Source organism: Chrysochloris asiatica, unplaced genomic scaffold (assembly GCF_000296735.1).
Source record: "Chrysochloris asiatica unplaced genomic scaffold, ChrAsi1.0 scaffold00142, whole genome shotgun sequence".
Lineage (NCBI taxonomy): Eukaryota > Metazoa > Chordata > Mammalia > Afrosoricida > Chrysochloridae > Chrysochloris > Chrysochloris asiatica.
Genome location: NW_006408660.1, coordinates 4506488 through 4530748, shown reverse-complemented (window position 1 = coordinate 4530748; position 24261 = coordinate 4506488). Strand labels below are relative to the sequence as shown.

At 49.3% G+C, this 24261-nt stretch overlaps 2 protein-coding genes across 2 annotated transcripts in view; one reads left to right on the top strand and one right to left on the bottom strand.

The window, feature by feature from the left end:
- Positions 1 to 10323, top strand: part of RASAL1 (RAS protein activator like 1 (GAP1 like)) — a 33735-nt gene extending 23412 nt beyond the window's left edge. The window contains exons 14-21 of the mRNA XM_006870512.1: positions 572 to 709; positions 1276 to 1420; positions 2823 to 2995; positions 5283 to 5420; positions 5514 to 5649; positions 8408 to 8528; positions 9879 to 9937; positions 10184 to 10323. Of these exons, the coding sequence (XP_006870574.1) occupies positions 572 to 709; positions 1276 to 1420; positions 2823 to 2995; positions 5283 to 5420; positions 5514 to 5649; positions 8408 to 8528; positions 9879 to 9937; positions 10184 to 10323 (1050 nt within the window). The remainder of the gene's footprint in view (positions 1 to 571; positions 710 to 1275; positions 1421 to 2822; positions 2996 to 5282; positions 5421 to 5513; positions 5650 to 8407; positions 8529 to 9878; positions 9938 to 10183) is intronic.
- A 2742-nt stretch (positions 10324 to 13065) lies between these two features.
- Positions 13066 to 24261, bottom strand: part of DTX1 (deltex 1, E3 ubiquitin ligase) — a 39654-nt gene continuing 28458 nt past the window's right edge. The window contains exons 3-9 of the mRNA XM_006870466.1: positions 17423 to 17484; positions 16969 to 17130; positions 16697 to 16758; positions 15236 to 15394; positions 14986 to 15147; positions 14813 to 14902; positions 13066 to 13290 (exon numbers count right to left, since the gene is read on the bottom strand). Coding sequence (XP_006870528.1) covers positions 13066 to 13290; positions 14813 to 14902; positions 14986 to 15147; positions 15236 to 15394; positions 16697 to 16758; positions 16969 to 17130; positions 17423 to 17484 — 922 coding nt within the window. The remainder of the gene's footprint in view (positions 13291 to 14812; positions 14903 to 14985; positions 15148 to 15235; positions 15395 to 16696; positions 16759 to 16968; positions 17131 to 17422; positions 17485 to 24261) is intronic.

Here is a 24261-nt window from a genome sequence, read left to right as displayed (position 1 = left end):
AACAACAGAAGGTTCAAATCCTGCCTGGGTTCAAATTCTGGCTCTGTCAGTCTCTGGGGCCTCAGGTACCTCTTCTGTATAATGGAGATGATTATCCCTCCTAGAGTGAGTATTAAATAAACAAATGTATGGAGAAGTGCTTGACCAGTTGCTATTATTATTACCATAAATCATACTGATCTAGGTTTGAATCCTTCCTTCTCCACTCATCAGCTGTGTGACCTTGGGTAAGTCACTTGATATCTCTGAGCTTCCACTTCCTCATCTGTAAAGTGAAAATAATGATGGCACCTCCCTCCTAAGTCTGTGCTCATAAACCAATGCCTGGCACAGCGCTGACTTTGAGGACTTTTGGCTTAATCTAAATGTGCAGTACTGGTCATGTTACCCCATTTTCCAGGTGGAGAAACTGAGCCAGAGAGAGGAAACAAGATTTCCAAGTCCACATAGCTGGTCCTTGGCTGACCAGAATGGTCTCCTGACCTTTTCCACCCTACTTCCCCTTGCCCCTGCTGCCTCATTTCCCCCCAGCTGGTAAGTGTTTGTTGGGGTCCCCTCTCATCTGCTGCAGGATGTGAAGTACCTGGCCATTAGCGGCTTCCTCTTCCTACGCTTCTTTGCACCTGCCATTCTCACTCCGAAGCTATTTGACCTCCGGGATCAGCACGCAGACCCCCAGACCAGCCGCTCGCTGCTGCTAATTGCCAAGGTGTTTAACAACAACAACATTGCAGCGGAAGCTCCCATCTCCAAAGCTCTCAACCAGGGAAAAGTGTGGTAGGAGCCAAGCTGGGAGGTTGGACCCTCAGAAGACTCACCAGAGACCCACCAGAGACCTAAAGAGACCCATGAGTGATGCATCACTAGCAATCCATCCTGGGTGTGAAAGCAGACATTACATTCACCAGTGTCCAGTTCTTACCCTTCCAGGAGGAGAGTAAGAAGCAGCCTAGCAGACATTTAGGGATTAGTATGGAGGCAACACCTTGAGGTTCTGATGGGTTCCGGAGTATGCATCATAGGGATGGGCAGTCCTGGGTGGGGAGCTCTAGGCCTGCTGGGGGCCGGATAAGGACAATGGGGGTAAAATTCCAAAAGATGAAGGGAATGGCAGGATAAGACTGCTGGGAGTCTTCTCCTTTGTTGGGTTACTGGTTGGGGAGTCAGGAGTCTGGGACTTTATTTGGGATCACAGGGGATCTCCCCTCCCCAGGGCACCCATCTCACACACACACAATGACTTTTGCCCTGACATCCCCTGCTTCTCTGCTTTAGGCTGTGCAGAGCATTGGTAACCTGGGCCAGCAGTTGGGCCAGGGCAAGGAGCTGTGGATGACACCCCTACATCCCTTCCTGCTGCAGAGTATCTCACGCGTGAGAGACTTCCTGGACCGGCTGGTGGACGTGGAAGGGGAGGGGGGTGAGTACCTGGGTCTTGCCATACCTGGTTTATTACCCACTATGTCCTCAAGACCCACCTTCCCACCCTCCTCTCCCCAGCACTGAGGACATTGTTGCTGGTTTTGTTGTTAAGTGCCATAGAGTCAGTTCCAGCTCATAGCAACCCTGTATAACGTTTCCGAGGAGTGGCTGGTGAGTTTGAACCTCCAACCTTGACCTTGTAGTTCAAACCGAACTTGAGGTCAAGTGTTTATCCTATGGTGCCAGTGTTGACCCAACTAATGTTTCCTAGCATCTGCTGTGCTGGATCCCACCCTCCAGGCCATTCCAGCCAAAGAGAGGATGTGGACGGGACTATGGCACAGGGTGCATTCAGTCAATAAGTAGCCACTGGGCCACTGGTTAAGTTCTGGGCTGCTAGACCAAAGCTCAATAGTTCTAGCTCACCAGCAGTTCTACCGGAGAAAAGTTCTCGCATTCTACTTTCATAAAGATGTCAGCCCTGGAAACCCTTTAGGACATTTCTACTCTTACAGGGTCACTATGAGTCAGAATGGACTCAACCCACAAGCACTCCAGGTGCTCGGAAGGCAGGGGTGAGAAAGACAAAAGGAAATCTCACTCTCCTGCAAGCCTCACTCTAGGGGACCATGAACTGTAAAGACATCTCTGAGCTTAAACTAGAGGTGCCAAGGATCAAAAACAGAGCAGGGAAGGGAACAGAGAGCACATGGATGAAGATGGCATGTGGACATTCTAGGTAGGCTGAATAGGAGCTGCCTACAGGAGGTGACATCAGAGTAGAGACCTGGAGGAGGATTCTGGGGAGAGGGAACAGCAAGTGCAAAGGCCCTGGGGTAGGGACCGGCCTCACACTGAGAAGGCCAGGTGAAGAAAAGTGACTGTGTAAGACAGGTGGAGAGGGGACTAGCCTAGACCATGTGGGTTTTGGAGACCACTATAAGTAAGGCTTTGGGCTTTTACTTGGAGTAAAACGGAGCCAGGGAGGTTTTAATCAGAGTTTGGGTTAAGTTCATGTTACCACATGGGGTCCACATTATGGCATAGTTGAGTTCAAGTCCTGCAGAAGCAGCCTGTGGAATGTGGAGCCCTGAATGTGGCCTGGTGGGCTCCCTGTGGTACTAGGGAGAGACCCGTATCCGCCTCATCTGGGGTAGAGACCCAGGACCCTACCTAGGATGAACTCCATAGGGTATGACTTCCACTGCTGGCTGTCTGCCGCACTGACTTGCAAATCCCAGGTCCTAACTTCAAGGACAAGTAGAGGTCAAAGGTCATCGTGCCCATTCACCTGCCTCCAGGGGAGAGAGAACTAAACTGATCAATGGGGCACTGGGCCTGCTGGCGGGGCAGATGGAGCCCAGTAGGGAGGGCTGACTGTCCCCCTCCCCATTTCCCAGAGGCTGGGGGCCTGGCCAGGGCCCTAGTCCCGCCCTCGGTGACCGTTCGAGAAGGCTACCTGCTGAAGCGCAAGGAGGAACCCACCAGCCTGGCTACACGCTTTGCCTTCAAGAAGCGCTACTTCTGGCTTAGCGGGGAGACCCTGTCATACTCCAAGAATCCTGAGTGGCAGGTGGGGCTCAGCCCACAGTGGAGGGGCATCCAGTGGTGGTCCCCTCAAAGATTACCTCTTTGGACCTAGGGTGAAACTGAAGCCCAGAGCAGGACAAGAGCTTGCCTAAGGTCCCATAGCACCTTAGGAACTCCCATCTCAAGGTCAGCAGTTCAAAACTACTAGCAGTTCCGCAGGAGAAAGATTTACAAGCTTCAGAAACCCTATACAGGGTTGCTATGAGTCAGAACCCACTCCACGGCACACCACCATGACCACCACTAACTCTCAGGCCAGGCTCTGCTCACAGTGTATAGGCACAGGGCAGAGACATGACAAGTCTGTGCTTCCCATTGGCATCAGCATGTGCCTGGAGAGGTCATGACACACCCTTCCAGGTGGGGACACACACAGGGCACCAGCACTGCCTGACCACCCAGATCTATGCCCACATGCCATGTAGATTCACCAGAAAACTGAACAGCTCTCTTAACACAGCATGCCCCCTTGTGCATACATTCAGGCCTACACACATTTATTCATTCACTAAGCCAGGGGTAAGGGGCTATGGTAGCGTAGTGGTTACGAATTGGGCTGCGAACCACAAGGTCAGCAGTTTGAAACTACCAGCTGTTCTGTGGGAGAAAGATGAGGCTTTCTGCTCCCGTAAAGATTTACAGCCTCGGAAACCCTGTACAGGGTTGCTATGAGTCGAAACTGACTCCACGGCACTTAACAACAACAATGTGATGGCTGGAAGTGCAGATGCCTTGGCAGGGCCAAACCAAATGATTTCACGGGTTGTATAAGGGCAGACATTCATTCCCCACCCCTGCACTAAGCAAACCTCTCTTGAGTGCCAGTTCATTGTTAGGCTGTTCTCATGCACTGGTGTTCAGCATCAGTACTCATCCCTGCATATGCACATCCGTAGGTTGTAAGAGCAAATAGTGTGAAGTATCCCTGGTGGCACAACGGTTAAGAGCTGGACTGCTAACCAACAGATTGGCAGTTCAAACCCACCCAGTGCTTCCATGGGAGGAAGACCTGGTGATCTACTTCCATAAAGGTTGTAAGTTGATTTTGACTCATAGCAACCTCATAGGACAAAGTAGAAACTGTCCCATGGAGTTTACCAGGCTGTGATCTTTACGGTGAAGTAGGTATAGTCTAGAAAAACCTAGATAATCCCATGAAGAGTCCAGTCTAGAAAACCCTGGAGGGCAGTTGTACTCTGTCACGGGGCATTGCTATGAGTCAGAGTCCACTCAGCAAAAACTTCTAGATGTCTACTCCTTGGGTTCCAATTCTAGTTACATTATGCACCAGCTGTGTGGCCTTGGAAGAGTCATTTATCCTCTTGTGCCTCTGTTTCCTCATCCGCATACTAGGGAAAATAACAGATTGAATTTCAGAGGTTTGATGTGATGATGACCTATGTTGAAACATGGAGACATCCTGATCTCTATTAAGTGTTGGCCTTTATTATCATTAAGGTGCTCTGGTGGTGCGGTAATGATTAAAGAGCTTAGCTGCTAACCTAAAGGTCCTAGGAACCCACCAAGCATTCCAAGGAACGAAAGAGTAGCAGTCTGCTCCCGTGACGATTATAGCCTTGGAAGCCCTATGGGGCAATTCTCATATTCTAGAGGGTCCCTATGAGTTGGAATCGTGGGTAGTGGGCTTGGCTTGGGTTTGGTGGCACAACCCTTGGCTGCTAACCAAAAAATTGGTGGTTAGAACCTATGCAGCAGCTCTATAGGAGGAAATACCTGGTGATCTGCTCCCATAAAGATTGTTGTTGTTATTAAGTGCTGATGAGTTGATTCCAACTCACAGAGATCCTCTGTAGGATTTCCAAGGCTGAAAATCATTGTGGGAGCAGAAAGCCTTGTCCTTCTGCAGAGGAGTAGCTAGTGGGTTTGAACTGCCAACCTTGTGGTTCGCAGTCCAGTGTTTATTCTACAGAGCCACTGCACTCCACCATAAAAATTATAGCCTAGGAAACTGGATGGGGCAATTCTACAATGTCACACGGAGTCACTATGAGGTGGGATCCCCTCCATAGCACCTAACAACAGCATTATCATCATCATCACCATCATCATTATTACAGAGGAAAAAACCTATGCCCCAAGAATCTATCACATGTTCAGAGAAGGATGAGGCAGGCCTGGGGAACTCAGATGTGAAACACACTAGGTTGAGTGTCCCGCCCCTAGGGACATGCCCTGATATATACTCCCCTAGAAAGTTCTCCCTGGGCCCCAGTCCCCAGGCCTCCCCACAGCCAATATCCTTCCCCCAGATGTGCTCCTCCATCCCAGTGTCACACATCCGCGCTGTGGAGCGCGTGGATGAGAGCGCTTTCCAGCTGCCCCACGTGATGCAGGTGCTGACCGAAGACGGCGCCGGGGCACTGCACACTGTCTACCTCCAGTGTAAGGTGAGGCGAGGCACCGATCCCTAAGATGGGGCCTGGGTGAGAGGGCGTCCCTGGGGTCCTACCCTATCCCCTGGTGCCCCTCATTTGTTGCAGAATGTGAACGATCTGAACCAATGGCTGTCGGCCCTGCGCAAGGCCAGCGCACCCAACCCGAACAAACTGGCCGCCTGCCACCCTGGTGCTTTCCGCAGCGCACGCTGGACCTGCTGCCTCCAGGGCAAGCGGTCAGGTGAGGGGCTGGGCGGACTTCAGGCTCCGCCTCCAAACCTGTCCATCAGTGGGCTCCCTTCTTCCTGGGCTGATGTGCCATTAGGGCAAGTTACTGGGAATCCTAGTGTGTCTCTGTTGTGTAAAACACTGGACCTCAGATCAATTTGAACCACAAGGTTGCCGGTTCAAACTCACCAGCTGCTCCTTAGAGGGCTACTGTGAGTTGGAACCGACTCGAAGGCACTGAACAAATTGACTTCAATGTCTCTACACCTGTGAAAGGTGTTGCTAATACTGCCTTGGCGATGCAGAGGTTGAGCATTCGACTGCTAACCAAAAAGTTACCTGTTTGAATACATTAGCTGCTCCACGCGAGGCAACCTACTTTCTTAAAGACTGTTAAAGGTTGTCAATTTAAGTGCCTTCAAGTCGGTTCCGACTCATAGCGCGACCCAATATATGGCTTCCAGGAAGCGACTGGTGGGTTTGAACTGCCAACCTTGAGCTAGCAGTCCAGTGCTTATCCTACAGCACAACAAGATTGTTGTTGTGTGCCGGCGACTCGACTCCAAATCATAGCGGCCCCTGTATAGGGTTTCCGAGGCACGACTGGTGGGTGTGAACCTCTGACTTTGAGGTTAGCAATCTGGTGTTTATGACTCCGTTACAGCTTTGGAAGCCCTATGAGGGTAGCTGTACTCTGTCTTACAGGATCGCTATGAGTTGGAATAGATTCGACAACAACGGATAATATTAGGGTTGTTTTGAGGATTAAATGAGTTCATACACAGTGTGGGTTAATGCGCTGGTCTGAAAAGTCGACTTGAACCTCGGAAACCCTACACAGGGTCTCTGTGAGTTGGAATCACCACAACGACCCGTAACAACAACAACACAGTAAAGCCTAAAACGTTGCTTTGACCCATAGCAAGTGATCATTAAATGTGAGTTAATTTTAAAGTACCTACTATGTAACAAAGCTGGACAGTGAATAAGGAAAATGTAAAATAATTGATGCTTTTGAGTTATGGTGTTGGAGGATAATATTGAAAGTGCCATGGGCTGCCAAAAGAACCAATAGATCTGTTTTGGAAGAAGTGCAGCTAGAGTGCTCTTTGGAGGCCAAGATGGCCAAACTTCGTCTCTCATACTTTGGACATATTGTCAGGAGGGACCCAGTCACTGGAGAAGGACATCATATTTGGTAAGGTGGAGGGTCAGAGAAAAAGAGGAAGACCCCCAACGAGATGGATTGGCCAAGTGGCAGCAGTCGTGAGGTTGGACTCATGCGTGGCAACAGTAATGAGGTTGGCCCAGGATTGGAAAATGTTTCGTTCTGCTGTGTGTAAGGTCACTATGGGTCGGCACCGACTCGATGGCACCTAACAACAACAACAACAACAACTATGTAGCATATGGGTTACAAGTGGGGCTGATACCCTCAAGATCAGCGTTTCGAAACTACCACCTGTTCCATGGGAGAAAGATGAGGCTTTCTGCTCCCGTAAAGATTTACAGCCTAGGAAACCCTATGCAGGGTCGCTATGAGTCAGAACTGACTACATGACACATAACCACCACCACTGTGATGTGGTATAGCAGTATGGTGGTTTCATACAATAAGCGCTGGATTGCGAACCACAGAGTCAGAGGTTCAAGTCCACCAGTTGCTCATCAGTAGAAGGAAGAGGCTTTCTGCTTCTGCAAAGATTTAAAGCCTCAGAAGTCTTATGGTGGTGGTGGTGATGTGCCAAGGAACAGCTGGTAGTTTCGAACTGCTGACTGTGAGATTAGCAGCCAGATTCGTAACCACTATGCTACCAGAGCTCCTCAGAAGTCTCAGGGTCACTGTTAGTTGGAGTCCTGGTGTGGCACTGAAGGTTAATGCATTGGACTGCAAAGTTGGTTTGAACCGCAAGGTCTGGCAGTTCAAACTCACCAGCCACTCCTTGGAAACCCTATACAGGATGGCTACGGGTTAGAACTGACTCCACAGCACAACAACAACTACTACTGTGATGTGGGAGCCCTGGTGGGTTATGAGTTGGGATGTAGTTAGAATCTACCAGCCGTTCCACAAGAGAAAGACGAGACTTTCTGCTCCTGTAAAGATTTACAGCCTCAGAAGTCCTATACAGGGTCACTACTGAGTCAGAAATGACTCCACGGCACATAACCACCACCATGATGTGGTAACCCCTGTATGGCACTGTAGGATAAGCACTGGACTAATAACTGCAAGGTAGACAGTTCAAACCCACCAGCCTCTCAGAAATCCTACCAGAGTCATTGTGAGACGGCACGCAAAAGCAACACTATCACGCAGCAGGTATTTAGTGGCAAACAGACATACCTTTTTCAAAGAAGACAAGTCATAACCAGACAATGACAATGTGTCAAAAGTGCCAGCAAAAAGTTTATGGGACTCTAGAGGGCGCTTCTGAGCCAACCCCAGGACAAGAGGTCTAGGAAGGCTTCTGGGAGGAGGCACTGCTCCAATAGGACCAGAAAAATAATTGTTAAGCAGACAGAGATGGGCAAGGAGGAGTTCCTAGCGTGGATGAGGCATGGAGGTGGAAGTGAGGCACCGTGGGCTGGAAGGCAGAGCCTAGCTTATTGGAGGTGGATTTCAGTGAGAGTAAGGCCATCGCTGATGTCCAGGGAAGAGGTGGCTGAAGCAAAGTGTTAGGTTTGGAGAGAGATTTCAGGCAGTTGCCTGGCCACGGAGGCTCCTGGAAGGGTGGGGGGAGTCACAGACTGTACTGTGTACCCCTCAGCCGCTGGCTGCAGTCGCACCCACTCGGCCGTCACCCTGGGGGACTGGAGTGACCCTCTGGATCCTGATGCGGAGACCCAGATGGTATACCGGCAGCTGCTTCTGGGGCGGGACCAGCTCAGGTGGGTATTCTAACCTGGCCCACATCACCCTATGGCCAGCTAGGCCAGCTGCCCATGGTGGTCCCCACATTCATTTGTTCCTTTTTTCCATGAGTATCAACTGAGTCTCCTGGCACTAGGCCCAGGATGAGGAACGGGTGTCCACAAAGGCAGAACTTGGGAACTCCTCAGGTTGCCCTAATCCAGAGCTGGATCCTGGGAGCTTAACAATATTCGGGGGGCAACAATTCAGACCAGTCTGGATCTCCTGAGCTTGCTAAATGACCTTGGGCATGTCCTTCCTCCTTCCTGGCCTCCAGGTCCCCATTACTCTGTGAAACCGGCTTGCCTGGGTTTAAATCCTGACCCAGCCACTTATTTAATGTCTCTGTACCTCATTTTCCTCATCTGGGAAATGGGGATGATAATAGTAATTATCTTATAGGACTATTGTGAGGATCAAATGAATGCATACAAGTAAAGCACTGTGTAGGTGCCCAGCCACAGAGTTAGCTTTTAATAAGTGGTGGTGCTATGGTGAAGCACTCAGCTGCTAACCAAAAGGTTAGCAGTTGGAGCCCACACAGTGACTCTGGGAGAAAATCCTGCTGATCTTCCCCCATAAAGATAGGTGGTGATGTGCTGTCGATTCAGTTCCAACTCATGGCAACCCCGCATAGGGTTTCTGAAGCTATAAATCTTTATGGGAACAGCTGGTAGTTTTGAACTCCTGACCTTGCAGCCAAACTCATAACCCACTATGCTATCAGGTCTCCTTCCCACGAAGGATACAGCCTAGAAAGCCCTGTGGGACAGTTTGTCATATGGGTCGCAATGAGTTGGAATGAACTCAAAGGCACCCGACACCATTATTATTCAGCTGTGTGACCTTAAGGAGCCCTGGTGGTGCAGTGGTTAAGCACTTGGCTCCTCGCTGAAAGGTCAGTGGTTTGAATTCACTAGTTGCTCTGCAGGGTAAATCTATGGCAGTCTTTCTTCTGTAAAGATTTACAGTCTAAGGAACCTATGAGGCTGATTTATTCTGTCCTTTAGGGTAACTATGCGTTGGAATTGACTCAGCAACCATGGGTTAGATTTGGGGGGTGGGGTGGGGTGGTGGAATGTGTTTTGGTGCAATCTTAGACAAATTTCTTTACCTCTCTGTGTTTTTGTGTTCAATTTGCATAGTGGAGCAAATAGGTTTGTTATGATAATTAAATGAATTAATTCGTGCCAAGGGGTTAGAATAGTACTTAGAAAGGTTTGCTGAGATGGTGATCATACAAGCAAGAGGAGGGAAGAAAACCTGCAGTCAGCAGAGGGAGGGAGCAGGATTGGAATAAGGCCTTGTCTTTCTCTCTCAACATCCAGGATGAAATTCCTGGAGGACACAACTTGGGAGGCAGATACAGAGAAGGGCCTCATGGAAGGTAAGGTGTTAAGAAGACTCTTTTCTCTACGCCCTGCTCTTCCCCTTCAACTTGCCAAGCACACCCTTTCTCCCTCCCTCCCACCTTCCTGTTTCCAGCTCATCATGTGTGAGGCATCTGTGTATGGCTGGGGGCTCTGGTGCATTTTAGAATTACCAGAGTACAAGGAAATAACCCATAAGGTGCGGGCTATGGTAGTCCACCCTGACTCGGCTGAGCCCACATGGCCCCGTGTCTTCCTCCCAGGGGACTGTCCTAATGCCCTAGCCTGGCAAAGAACGGCTGCTGTCCGCTTGCTGGACGTGCTGGAAGAACTGGACCGAGTCCATGAGGAGTTCCAGCGGCAGGAACAGGATCATGCTTCCTCTAGGCCCCTTGGACCTTGAGATACCAGAGTCCAACCTAGAAGGAGGAGCAAGGAGCTGCCAGGCCCTTCCCATCATACCCTGGCCCAGGTGGCCGGTCCTGTATCACCTTGATGCTGTGGCTCAGAGGCTCCTAAAGATGTGCCTATTCTAAGAGCTTGGAGCCAGAGGTACAAAAGCCCTCAGAGGGGCAGTCTTGCACTGAATGAATTTCGCCCACCTGGGTGAGGCAGACTGGAGTGGATGGAGTAAGGAACCTGACTTATTTGACTGAGTCTGAGGCTTCTGCTTCACCTGACTGGCTTCTAACCACGCCAGCAAGGCCGACCTGGCTCTGAGCTGCTGGATACAGCTGTACCTGAATTCCCTATGTCCATGTAGCCATGTTTCTCCAGACACTAAATGAGCTCAGCCTTTTTGTCTTCATGTCTGCCAATCCCTGTAACCCTTTAACCCTGTCCTTACCCATGGGCAAGGATCTACAAGGAACTACAATCAGGGAAAACTGAGGCTGGGGATCCAGTATGTGAGATTCAGATGTTTGGAGCCTGAGACAGCTTGAGCAAGGCTCTTTCCCCCTCCCCAGTTTACGCTCTAAAATCCTCCATATTTATGTGGTTCTCAAAATGGGCTCCCTGGGTATACATCAGGAGCCAGAAAAGGGTTCCTCAGATTCAAAACTCATCCCCTGGGGGCGATGGCTGAAAATGCAGATTCTGGAACCTGCCCCCCAGATCTACTACATCAGAATCTGGGGCAGGATCAATATATTAACAAGTTCCTCAGGGAAGGTGGGTGGCCATTAAGTTTGAGACTGAGATAGCTGGGGAATGGGCAATTTTATAGATTAAGGTTTTGGTTGAGAACGAAAAGAGGATAAAATATTTGGGAACACCCAGTTGGCATAACTGAAAGGGCCTCCAAGGCCTTGTTTGAGGATTTGTGTGATTAGAGGGTGGGACCCAGATGGCACCTACCCAAGGTCTAGGAAAGATGTGGGCTATCCCGCAAGTGGCCAGCAGGGGGCACCTGGCACCACAGCATTTCTCACAGTCACCCTGGTAACCTGGGATGTTGCAGAAACTAGGATTTGAGGTGGACAGATGCTGGAGGCTTGCTTCTTTTCTCTCTAGAACCTGTCCCTCCTCTTCAAGGACAGGCACTGGGGCTCTGAGGGTCATGATAGCTCCATGAATCTCTGTATTTTCTCAGCTCTGGTGTTGGGCTTCAGGGAGCAGCTATGGCAATGCCTTGTGTTTGAGGCCTACATTTTCACCTCTGCTTTCTTGGGGTCTGGGATTAGGAAGGCTTGCTTCCCCTACAACTATTCCTCCTCTCTGCCCAAGGACAAGAGAATAATGGTGACCTCCACTTTACCTCCAGTTGCCCAAGTGTGAAATAGGCAATAGTCTTAGAGTTATCATTTGATTACAAACCAGTACTCCTCCATAGGAGTCCCGGTGTGGGGCTGTGGAATAATGCACTGGACCGCAAAGTCGGTTTGAATCGCAAGGTCGGTGGTTCAAATTCACCAACCGCTTCTCGAAAACCCTACACAGCGTGGTTATGAGTCGGAAACTACTCGACGCCACTTAACAACAGCAAGAACTCCTCCTCTGTTGGGCCCCCAAGAATAGAGCCATCCACCCCCTCCAGGCAAGAAAAGACCCGGTAAGGAGGAGAAAGACCATTTATTTCTCCACCCACAGTGGGACTGGTAGGTTTTCAAAAGAGCAATCTCTTGCGTCGCTGGCGTCCCTTTAAATCTTGGCAGACTTCCACCGTGGCAGCCAATAAACAGAGGCGGAGCTGGTGAGTTGCCTGGGCAACAGGCCCCTGGTTGGCTGGAGACTATCAGCCATCCCACTGCCTACTCCCAAGAAAAGGGAAAAATTGACTCTTTGCTGTCCGCTCTGCATTTTAAGCACGCTGGCCTAAGCCAGCCCTTCTCATCTTGTTCTGAAGCCAGAAGCTTCAGCCTTTGGATCTAGAAATTGGGAGTGACTTTGTGGAGAGGAGGGGGTGGGGAGGGTAGAACAGTGCCTTTATCTGGAACAGACATACGGCTTGAGGGTGGGAGGGGGGAGAAAGGAGGTCAGGTCCCAGAAGGATGAAGAGACACAAGCACAGAATAAAATACTCCTAATTCCTCCTCTCTGGCCCATCCCTTTGTAAAACTGCCCAGTAATCTGGGGCCGCCATCACATCAGCACACAGGTGCCCATCAATGGGTGGCAGAGAGGGATGACGATACAGGAGTGGGCAAGGCATGGGGGGCGGGGGACCAGTGGAGCTTCCCAAGCCCCTCCCAGCAAGTCCTAAGTGCTAGACCTATACAGATGCTATAGACACAGATGGAGATCCACAATGGGTACCAAGGGGTCTTCCTGTCTCTTCTCCCCCAGCTTGGGGGTAAATAGAGGCACATGTGTGTGCGTGCATGTGTTCAACAGGACACGTGTGTTTGTATGAGAGGGGATGGGTCTCAGTCTTTTTGGTAGGGAGGTTGCTGTGGTTTCCAGAACTCTCTTTCAGTAGCCCTCTCAGAGAGCTGTGGGTCGAAGCTGGTTGGCCTCATGTCCTCCTAACATCCCAACTGCCACCAGCCAAATGCCCTGAACACTTCTTCCTCCTTCAGCAGGCTCCTCCCCAGTCGTGAAGCCGCGCCACCAGGGCTCTCTCATTAAAGCCTTCCGCCCTAGCGGAGGGATACTTGTGCCGGATCAGGGGCAAAGCAAGAGGAAAGGTGGGAAGGCTCTGGCCTCAGGCCTTGGCTGGAGCCTCGGACACACCCTGGGCTGTGAGCTCAGCCAGCACGTTGTCCAGGTAGCTGGCATCTGGGTAGCCATGGCCCGTGAGGTTGGATCCGAACTCGGTCTTGTGGTGGATCTCGTTCCACACCACAGTGTCCGACTCGCCTGTGGTGTTGGACGTTCCAATGGTGAAGATGAGTCTCCGCTCCCAGGCCGTGATGAGCAACCGCAGCACCTACAGGATGGGCCAGGGTGGGGGTAAGTCACAGGCTTGAGGCCCCTCCCCCTACTGTATGACTCTGTTACAACTACAAGAAGGAGCCGTGGTGGCACATTGGGTAAACCTGGGCTGCTAACAGAAATGTAGGTGGTTTGGAGTCAGCCAGTGGCTCTGGGTCCGAGGAAGAAAAGACTTGGTGATCCACTCCCATAAAGATGGTGGTTGTTATGTGCCGTGGAGTCGGTTCCGACTCATAGAGACCCTGTATAGGGTTTCCGAGGCTGTAAATCTTTAAGGGAGCAGAAAGCTTCATGTTTCTCCCACAGAGCAGCTGGTAGTTTCAAACTGATGACTTTCAGATTAGCAGCCCACCTCATAACCAGTACACTACCAGACCCTCATTAGAAAGGATCCAAGGCCTATAAGCAGGTGTACAGAATTCAAGGATGATGAATCAGGTGTGCGCCAGATTTGTGCTCTAAGTGTCAAGTGAGGAAACTGCTGACCCTGAGGATAGCAGCCTGATTTGTAGCCACTACGCTACATAAACATTACAGCCTAGCAAACTCTATGGGGTAGTTCCACTTTGTCTGAGTTGGAATCGTCTCCATGACATACAACATTAACAGTTGCTGTTGAGTCAATTCCCACTCCTGGTGACCCTGTGTATGTTAGAGTAGAACTATTTTCAGAGGCTGGTGTTTGGGAGGTAGTTCGCCAGGCCTTACTTCCAAGGCATCTCTGAGTGGGCTAAAACCTTCAACCTGCCCATTAGCAGCACACCTATTAGCTATTTACACCTGAGACACTAAGGCATTGCCTCCGCAGACTGCCCAGCTTGGCCATTTCCTTCCCCTGTGTAATTTCTGAACCGACTCCCCTCTGAGCTCCTTCAGAAAATGTTCTTTCCAAGTTATCCACCCGTTTCTCCTGGGATGAAGGGAGGATCTCAAACGATAGTCCTCAGCTGTGTTTGGTTTGGCTGCTGTACTACATTAAGGAGCCACAACCTGCAGATTTCACAGGAAAATCTAGCTTTTTTTGCTTCTCGTGAAAAATGAAATAGACAAATCTATAGTATAGTGGTTAAGAGCTTGGATTGTTGTTAAGTGCCATCGAGTCGGTTCTGACCCATAGCGACCCTGTACAGGGTTTCCGAGGGTGTAAATCTTTACGGGAGTAGAAAGCCTCATCTTTCTCCCGCGGAGCAGGGTAGTTTCGAACTGCTGACCTTACGGTTCGCAGCCCGATTCGTAACCACTACGCTACCAGAGCTCCTTGCCTGTGTTTAAATCCCAGCTCCACCATTTCCAAGCTATGTAACCTGGAGCAAGTTGCCTGCCTCTGAGACTCTGTTTCTTTATCTGTAAAATGGAGTCAAAACTACTTGACCTCAGCAGGTAAAGAAGAGAGTGTGATATACCCAGCAGGGTGGGGTGGGGGGCTGTCATTAATGCTGTCCAGTCATTGATATGGAAGAGATTCGAGGGCAGGGATTGGGGGCAATGGGAACTCCACCACTCCTGCAGGTACCCACCTTCCGGCCCTTCTCATTGTTAGGCAGGTAGCAGTGCCGTGGGAATCCTCTCGCTGTAAACTTCTTGCCGGGGTTGGGGTGCTCAGGGCCCTGTGAGGATAGGTTCCATCAAGTCACAGCAGGGACTTGAACCACAGTAGAGGCGCTCAGGTCAGGCATGAGCAGCAACTTACCTGGATGCCCATGGGGATATCATAGACGATGCGGATGGTCTGTGTATCTGCAAAGCCAGGCAGCGAGTGGGGGATGAGGTGGAACTCCATTTTCCCAGGTGGCTGGGTGCCTGTCTTCTCCCCATAGATGGCCTTGCAGGTAGGACACTGCAGGCTACCATCCTGGGGGTAGGGAGGAGGTCGTGGGTGGTAAAGTCCCCAGAAGTCCCAGCCCCTCTCACCTCCCTGCCCACTGCCCTGCCCAGCACACCTTGTTGCCATTGGAGTACATAGCCACAAGGCACAGCAGGTGGTACATGTGGCCACAGCGTCCCAGGCGACCCACGAGCTCCGGCCGTACACCTTTGTGCCTTAGCACACCCTCATAGCCTGAGGCAGTGACCAGTCGTTCCATGCAGATGGTACAGTCCTGGGGGCACAGAGTGGGATGAGGATGGTGGGGAGGGCGATGACACCCCCAAGCCATCATGAGACTATCTCTGGGCAGACAAGGGCAGCAGATCACCCCCTTCCCACACTCATCTGTCAAAGGGAAAAGAATCCATTGCCATCGAGTCCATTTCAATTTGTCACAACCCAATAGGGCAGAGGAGCTCTGGTAGTGTTGTGGTTACGAATCAGGCTGAGAACCACAAGATCAGCAGTTCAAAACTACCAGCTGTTCCATGGGAGAAAGATAAGGCTTTCTGTTCCTGTAAAGATTTACAGCCTTGGAAACCCTGTACAGGGTCGCTATGAGTCAGAACCGACTTCACGGTACATAACCACCAACCAATAGGGCAGAGTAGAACTGTGCCATAGGGTTCCCTAGACTGTCTTCTGTAGCAGAACACCAAGTCTTAAGTCCCTTAGAGTGGTTGTTGTTAAGTGCCATCGAGTTCCAACTCATAGCAGCCCAGTATGGGGTTTCTGAGGAGTGAATGGTGAGTTTGAACAGCAGGCCTTGTGGTTCAAGTCAACCTTGTAGTCAAGCACTTATCCTACAGCAGAGCAGCGGGGTGGGTTCAAACTACTGGGCTTTTGTACCATTTGGATGCACCCCCCCAGTATATTGAACATGGATATAATCTCTCCTTCACACACCCTCTCCCCTCATGTGGACTAAAGACAACTGCCAAGAGCAAAACTTTAAAACATTTAGTAGAAACTATGGGTGACAGTACTGGGATCTTGGAGTAGAATGCCTTACACTTGACACACAAAGCGTTAAACATCAAAAGAGGGATGTTGTTAAGTGCCGTCGAGTCGGATCCGACTCATAGCAACCCGGTACAGGGTTTCCAAGGCTGTGAATCTTCACGGGAGCAGAAAGCCTCATCTTTCTCCCGCGGAGCCGCTGGTAGTTTCGAACTGGTGACCTTACGGTTTGCAGCCCAATTCGTAACCACTAAAAGAGGGATATGGATGGTTATATCCAAAAAAAGAAAGGCCGAGGGCCAACAGGGAGAGATTTGTAGCACACAGAAAAAGCAATCCTCAAAACCAGTTGTCAAGAGCGGACCCCACTTCATGGTGACCCCCATGTGTATCAGAGTAGAGCTGTGCTCCATAGGATTTTCAGTGGCTGTGACTTTTTGGAAGTAGATTGTCCAGCCTTTCCTCCAGGGCACCTCTGGTGAATTCCAAAGACCAAGGACTAGGAATTCGAATTCTGGGGCAGAGGTGGGGGCTGAGCTGCAGACCCAGGCCAGGTCTATTCCCCAGGGCTCACCTCATCAGGTGGATTCTTCACCTTCTGCATGTACCTTCGGACCACATCCTCTGGGTTCTTACCTGTAGGGACACAGGGTGGGCTTGGCTCAAGGTAGAATCTGACAGTGGGGCTCTACAGGGTTGGCAAGGTCGTTTGTCAGGGCTCGCTGGATATTTGGTGGGAATGGAGTCGGAGAAGAGGAACAAACTCAGATGCACAAGAGGCATTCGTCCTGGGAATAAATTGGAATTGAGGGCTCAAGAGGTTACACGCCTGGGAAGCAAACATACTCTTTTTGAGGTGCTTCTTCTTCGTCTTGCGGCAGACGCCCGGCACGCCGGGCACTGGCTTGACGTCGCTCTTACTCACGGGTGGCGGATGCAGGATGGGCTTAGGGGCCCGTGTCAGGCACACGGGCAACCCAGCCGCACACAGCAGGATCCCGGTCATCCCTGGGAGAGCGCAGGGGCATCAGGGCGGGGCATCCACCGCAGGCCCCGCCCACCCTGCGATTCCCCCTCCCCTCTCCTGTTTCTGGGGTGGATTGTCAGCCCCTTCCCCAGGCGCAGGAGGGAAATCTGCAGCAGAAGTCTGGAGGCAGGACTCTTCCTCCAGGTCCTGCCCATCAGCCTCACCACACGTGGAGACAGCTAGGAGGCCTCCTCCTGGGCCCCGACTATGGCTCCTACCTCCTCCACCCCCTCCACACTCTTCACCCCGCCCTTGCCCCAGGTTGGACCTCACCTGCCAGGGCCGGATGGACCGGCCCGGTACCATTCAAGTTCTTCACCGGGAGTGCAGGGACCCTGCCGAGAGGAGAGAAGGGGCTAGCAGGAAGTAGGGAACCCTGATTCTCTTACTGTGTGATCCTGTCTCTGTCATCTAGACCAATCACCAGGGAGTTCCATCCCTGATCTAATATCCTTCTATAAAGGTGTTGGGTGTGGCTAGAGCTTCAACCTGAAAGTGCCCTGGATGCGGTGCTGACCCTTGCGTTCCCACACCCGACCTCTGCACATAGGTACATGACTCCAAAGAACTGCTTCTTGACCACTGTGCCTGAAAACCAACGAGTAGTGATTAAATCACTCTGGACCTCAAAGTTTGCTCTATGGAGCACGAATTCCACAGAAGATTCCAGCAAAGTTGAGCTCCAGGATGAAATAAATTAGGACACAGTTCACTGTTTCCCTCTCAGAGATTCATAACATAATTGAATATATTAAAGACTCTTGACGAGTTCTGCAAAAGGAAATGTGGTTAACAATGGTTAATCCAGGTTTTCCAAAGTCATTTAATGATGGAACATTGTTTCCTATGAGGATGACATGGTCCCCTCTTCCAATGAACAGCCCCCGGGGAAAATCCCCTTTTCCTCCCCAAAGATCTCTGGCTTTTGGAACCAGGCAGAACAACTTTCAGATCTCAGCCCAACCACTAGACATGACGTCATCTCTCACAAGTCTGTATCTCCAGCTGTAAAATGGGGATAATACAGTGCCTTCCTATGTTTGTTGTGAGGCTGTAATGATGTTCTGCATGTCAAGGCCTGCACACAATCCTAGACCTAATAGTATTAACCATTGTCGCTCTCCTCAGCAGCAGCTGTGTAACCCTAGCTGAGTAATTTCATCTCTGGATTCAGCCCACTAAATCAGGGTGTAACTGCTCTCCAGCTTGGAAAGGAAACCATGCAAGTATTGCAATGACAATCATGATTCTCAGTTTCCCTAACCTTTACATGATTGTTGGGAGGACCAGAGAAGACAGTGTGCTGTGGTCGGTCATGTGGCTGTGCAACCGTTTATGATTTTAGTGCTTAGTTATGGGAGGGACAGGTGCCTTACTATTGATGGGGATGGAACCCAATGGTTACATTTGAAGAAGAGGAGAGTTCTGAGATTCAGGGAGCAGCCTGAAAGACCTGGAGGTCAGGGGCAGTGACAGCAGAGTATCCCAGGGCAGGGGAGGAGCTGCCATGTCTGTCTGCTGAGGTCTGACCCTGCCTGGCCAATGCTACCCTGGTGACCTGCCCCAGGAAGGTACACCTGTCACCAGAGAGTGTGGCTAGGGAGTGTCTACAAGCAAATGGCACCCAAGGCAGGCTTGGGTCCAGAAACATATACACACCTCCTTACACCTCTAGGAGTCCTGGTGTGGCACTGTAGGATAAGTAATAGGCTGCCAACTACAAGGTCGGTGGTTCAAACCCACCAGTCGATCCTTGGAAACCCTATATAAGGTCATTATGAGTCGGAACTGATTTAACAGCACTTCACAGCAACAACAACAACACCTCTGGGGGAACACACCAAATCTATATGTATACAGATTCAGACATACACCATAAACATACACATCCAGGGAACACCCCTACATGTACACATACAAACATACACACTAGGAAACACCCTCTCCTGCCCCCCTGGGAAACAAATCACACATATATGTAGGCAGATTCAGATACAAACCATATAAACACAGATACACAAACATATATATATATATATAAACCCAGGAAACACACACACAACAGGGATCATACCTCCACACATGTACATGCATAGATACACAAACACATCAGAGCACATATCATGCATACAAAGATACACAGACACACACAGAACACTATCATCTCCATACGTATACACAAATTCATATGCAGACACACATGTACCTGGACAACTCCACATAAACATGTACAGACAGTCCAGGGATCACACTCTATACTCATATATGAAAACGCTCCCAATACACCTATTTTATGGGAAGGTGTAGTATTTGCCTCAAGCCTCTCCTTTACCCTGCCCTCCCAACAACCCTTTAAGTGAGGTATTGTTGTTAAGTGCTGTCGAGTCGGTTCTGACCCATAGCAACCCTGTATAGGGTTTCTGAGGAGCGACTGGTGAGCCTGAACTGCTGACTTTGTGGTTCAAACGGCTTTGCAGTCTGGTGCATTAACCCACAGAGCCACACCAGGACTCCAAGTGAGGTATTAGTATACCCATTTTACAGATAAGGAAGCTGAGGATCATAAAAGTTAAGTGATTTGCTCAAGGTCACTGCAATTAAATAGCACTAAAAACATCTCTAACGAGCTCTGGTAGCATAGTGGTTACGTATCAGGCTGCAAATCTCAGGATCACCAGTTCGAAACTACCTGCTGTTCCATGGGAGAAAGATGAGGCTTTCTGCTCCCGTAAAGATTTACAGCCTTGGAAACCCTGTACAGGGTAGCTATGAGTTTGAACTGACTCCATGGCACATAACAACAACAAAAACATCTCTAGTGTAGACAAAGAGAGTCCTAGAGGATCAATAATTAAGTGCTTGGCTGCTAACCAAAAGCTTGGTAGTTTGAACCCACAGCTGCTCCACAGGAAAACAGACCTGGAAGTCTGCTCCCGTAAAAATGACAACATAGGAAACCCTAAAGGGAAGTTCTGCTCTGACAGATGGGTTTGCTCCTGAGCTGGAATCAATTCGATGGCACAAAACAACATTGTAGAAATACTGGTTGTTGTTGTTGTTGTGAAGTGCTGTTGAGTTGTTTCCGACCCATAGTGACCCTGTATAGGGTTTCCGAGGAGCAGCTGGTGAGCTTGAATAGCCGATCTTGCAGTTCAAATGGCTTTGCAATCTGGCACATTTGCATTACCCCACAGCACCACACCAGGACTCCTTCAATATATCTAGATCTCTCCCGCCCCCTTCCTTCTCTTCTGTCTCATGGAAAGAAAACAATCCTCCTCCCTCTGCAGGGCTAGCTGTAATACGTGAAATAATTTTTTTTTTTTTATCATACATGCCATTGCTCTCTTATCGCCTACCATGGCAGACATCACTAATCGATCACCACACTCACTCAAGCTAAGCAGAATCCTCAACACAGTTCTCCAGGAAGCCGCTAACCCATCAATAAAGCCAGTTTGTTGCCCCAGATCCAGTGGCTTTATAGGGGTATGTTGGATAGCCTGGCACCAAAATAACTGCCTAGAAAATTTTTGTGTAGTGTATTAGCAAAGATTATTATTTTTTATAAAAATATACCCGTGATTAGTTATAACAAAAATACTTTTTGTAAGCACAGCTTCTTCTTGTTGTTATGTGCCATCGAGTTGGTTCCAACTCATAGCAGCCCTGAATAGGGTTTCCAAGGAGCGGCTGGTGAGTTTGAACTACCAACCTTGAAGTTCAAAGCAGCCTTGTGGTTGAGGGCGCCACACCAGGACTTAGCAATATACCTAGAAGGCTAAAGTTCTATGCTAATTTCTTTATTGAACCTTATCTCAATCAGAGCTGTCCTTATTACCCAATTACAATGCTGCTTTGAATCACATGGCTTCGTCTGCACTTGCTACAATCACATGCTGTTGTTTTTGTTGCTGTTGGTGTTTTGACAGTTGCTGATTTTATCAAATTCTCTAGTGTTCAAGCTACAATATTGTGGTAATTAGTATTTACAAACCTATATCAATATCTCTTTTAAAGACGAAATAGTAATTAAAGGAAAAGAAAGAAAAAAAGGGGGAAAAAAAGATGGCCTGGTGTGGCGCTGTGGGTTAATGCGCTGGACTGCAAGGTCGGTTTGAACCACAAGGTCAACAGTTCAAACTCACCAGCCACTTCTTGGAAACCCTACAAGGTTGCTATGACGGCACTTAACAACAACAACAACAATGAAAGGAAAAGACTGCTACTCCGTTACTAATGATGTTGTAACGTAACGTAATCATGTGGGAAAATTTTACAAAATGATTTTGTTGTTATTATTCATATAATCTATGAAATACTACATTTAAGCAATTTACAGCTGTAGTTATCACAGATTGTTCCATTATGAAAACTGATATGGACATTATGATGGATTCTGTATGGTTGGGTATGGGTGACAGTGCTGAGTTACCACACTGGGTGACAACAGCCCGAGTGATGCCATTGAGTAGGTCTATATAATGCCAAAGGCTGCTCCAACAGATGACCTGGTTTTGCTGAGCCTTTGTCTTGGTGGGGGGCAGACAGAGAATACCACAGGGAGGGAAACTTACAGATCTCAGCTAACCTAACAGTTTCCGGAACCCCTTACAAACCACACAGCCCTGGTTCTGGTTCACAACATTCAACCATACTTGTGGGAAGAGAGTTGTGAGTGGGGTGTGTCGGGGTGCTGTGTTTTTGTTAGTCAGTGAGCTGGGGGACAGTCCCGAGGTGGCCTCAGCCCCTTGCAATCCACAGGTCCCCCACGAGAACCCCGAAAAGCAGAGTTCCCACGCCGTGCGAGCATGGGAGCCGCCCGGGGCTGCCTTTGATGTGGGGCATGCCGTTTCCTCCCAACCAGTGAGAACATCCCCTATCCTGGACAAGCGGCCACTGCCCACAGCCTCCAGGAAGGGGACTGGCCCCTCACTCCCTGCTCAGCCTTCTCTGGGTACAAGGGTTCTTCAGGTTCTCTGCCATTGACCCAGGGAGAAACTAGGCCTGGCTTCCCCAGGGCAGAGAGAGGTCCTATCCCACCCCGAAATCAGAACTTGTCTGCTATTCTCTCAATCCGCCCATGGTTCCCACCTCACCTCTTTGTTCAAAACTATCTTTGAGCCTCATTCCCCCTGCACACAGCCACTGTGGTCTGTCTCTCCGTTGTTTCTCAATCACTTTTCTACCTCAGGATCTTTACACTTGCTGACTGTTATTTGCAGACATCATAATTATGCACATAGTGATGGAGCCCTGGTGTGGTGCTGTAGGATAAGCACTGGAGAGATAACTGCAATGTCGGTGGTTCAAACCCACCAGCTGCTCCTTGAAAATACTATACACAGTCACTGTAAGTCAGAACCAACTTGACAGCGCTTAACAACAACAACAGTCCCTGACTTATTGTCCTGGTGTGGTGCTGTAGGGTAAGCACTGGACTGCTAACCAAGAGGTTGGTGCTTCAAACCCACCAGCTGCTCCATGGAAATCATACACAGGGTCACGATGAATCAGACTCGACTTAAGGTACTTCACAACAGCAAAGTCCCTGACTTAGGACAGCGTTCTGTTCTGACAACATAAGTCAGTTCTGATGTAAGTTGAGTACCTGTCTCTCTTTTTTTTTTTTAGTTTTCATTATTATTACCTTTTATTACCAGTATCTTAAAAAGTTCACCTTTGAACATCTCTGAGTGAACGTCTAAGAATGACTACTTCAGCAAATTACTCACTGCAACATTGTATGTAGTACATATTACTAATGATAAGATATAATGAAACAAAAACAAAAAACAAACCGTTGTAAGTGCAGTTCATTGGGAACTGCCTGTATATAGAAAAATCTTTAAAAATATATTAGAATTAATAAGCAAATTTAGAAGACTCTGGTAGCGTAGAGGTTATGAGTTGGGCTGCTAACCTCAAAGTTAGCCGTTCGAAACTACCAGTCATTCCATGGGAGAAAGATGAGGGTTTCTGCTCCTGTAAAGATTTACAGCCTCAGAAACCCTATACAGGGTCGCTGTGAGCCAGAACCGACTCCACGACACAGAACCACCACCACCACTAAATACAAAGTCAATATTAAAAAATTAATTGCGGTTCTGTATCCTTTTGTTGTTGTTATTGAGTGCTGTTGAGTCGGTTCCGACCCATAGTGACCCTATACAGAATTTCCGAGGAGTGGCTGGTGAGTTTTAACCGCCAACCTTGCAGTTCAGACAGACCTTGTGGTGGAGTGCTTCTCCGCTTATACTATAGCGTGATGCCAGGATCCCTGTGTATCCTGCCCCGTGCACCCCCACCCCAAAATTAGAAAGGGAAAAATTAAAAATCCCTGTACCCAGAATACTGCTCCCTCACTTCACACAGGTGCTGGCTCAAATGTTACCTTGTCAGAGGTGTACATTGCCTGCTACTTCTCTACTTGAAAAAAGTCCTGTCTTTGCATTTGTTAATGTTGTTGTTGTTATTAGGTGTTGTTGAGCTAGCGCCCACTCATAGCGGCCTTATGCACAACAGAACAAAACCCTGCCCAGTCCTGCGCTATCCTCACAATCATAGTCACTATGTCTGAAGCTATTGCTACTGCCACTGTGAGTGCCTTCCAGCCTAAGGGGCTCATCTTCCGGTACTATATCTGACAACCTTCTAGTGCTCTTCATCATACGTCAATATTCTGGTTATATCTTCAGTGTTCCACTTCTATTCATAAGGTTTTCAGTGACTAAATATTCAGAAGTAGTCCCTCTCTCCTTGTTCCTACTCGGCTTTCTCTGGTAACTCATCTGAAACCCGTCTACCATGGGTGACCTTGCTGGTATTTAAAATAACCGTGGCATAGCTTTCAGCATCACAGCAACACGCAAGTCACCACATTATGACAAACTGACAGATAAGTGGTGATCGTTATTGGTTTCCGTCAAGTCGATTTCGACTCCTGGTGACCCCATGTGACAGAGAGGACTGCCCTCAGAGGGTGTGGTCCACTGTAATCTTTTCTGGAACAGATTTTCCAAGAGTGTCTGGTGGGTTCAAACCAAATGACCTTTTGGTTAGTCGTTGAGTACTTAACCACCAACACTCCTTGTCTTTGCCCGTACCTTTCT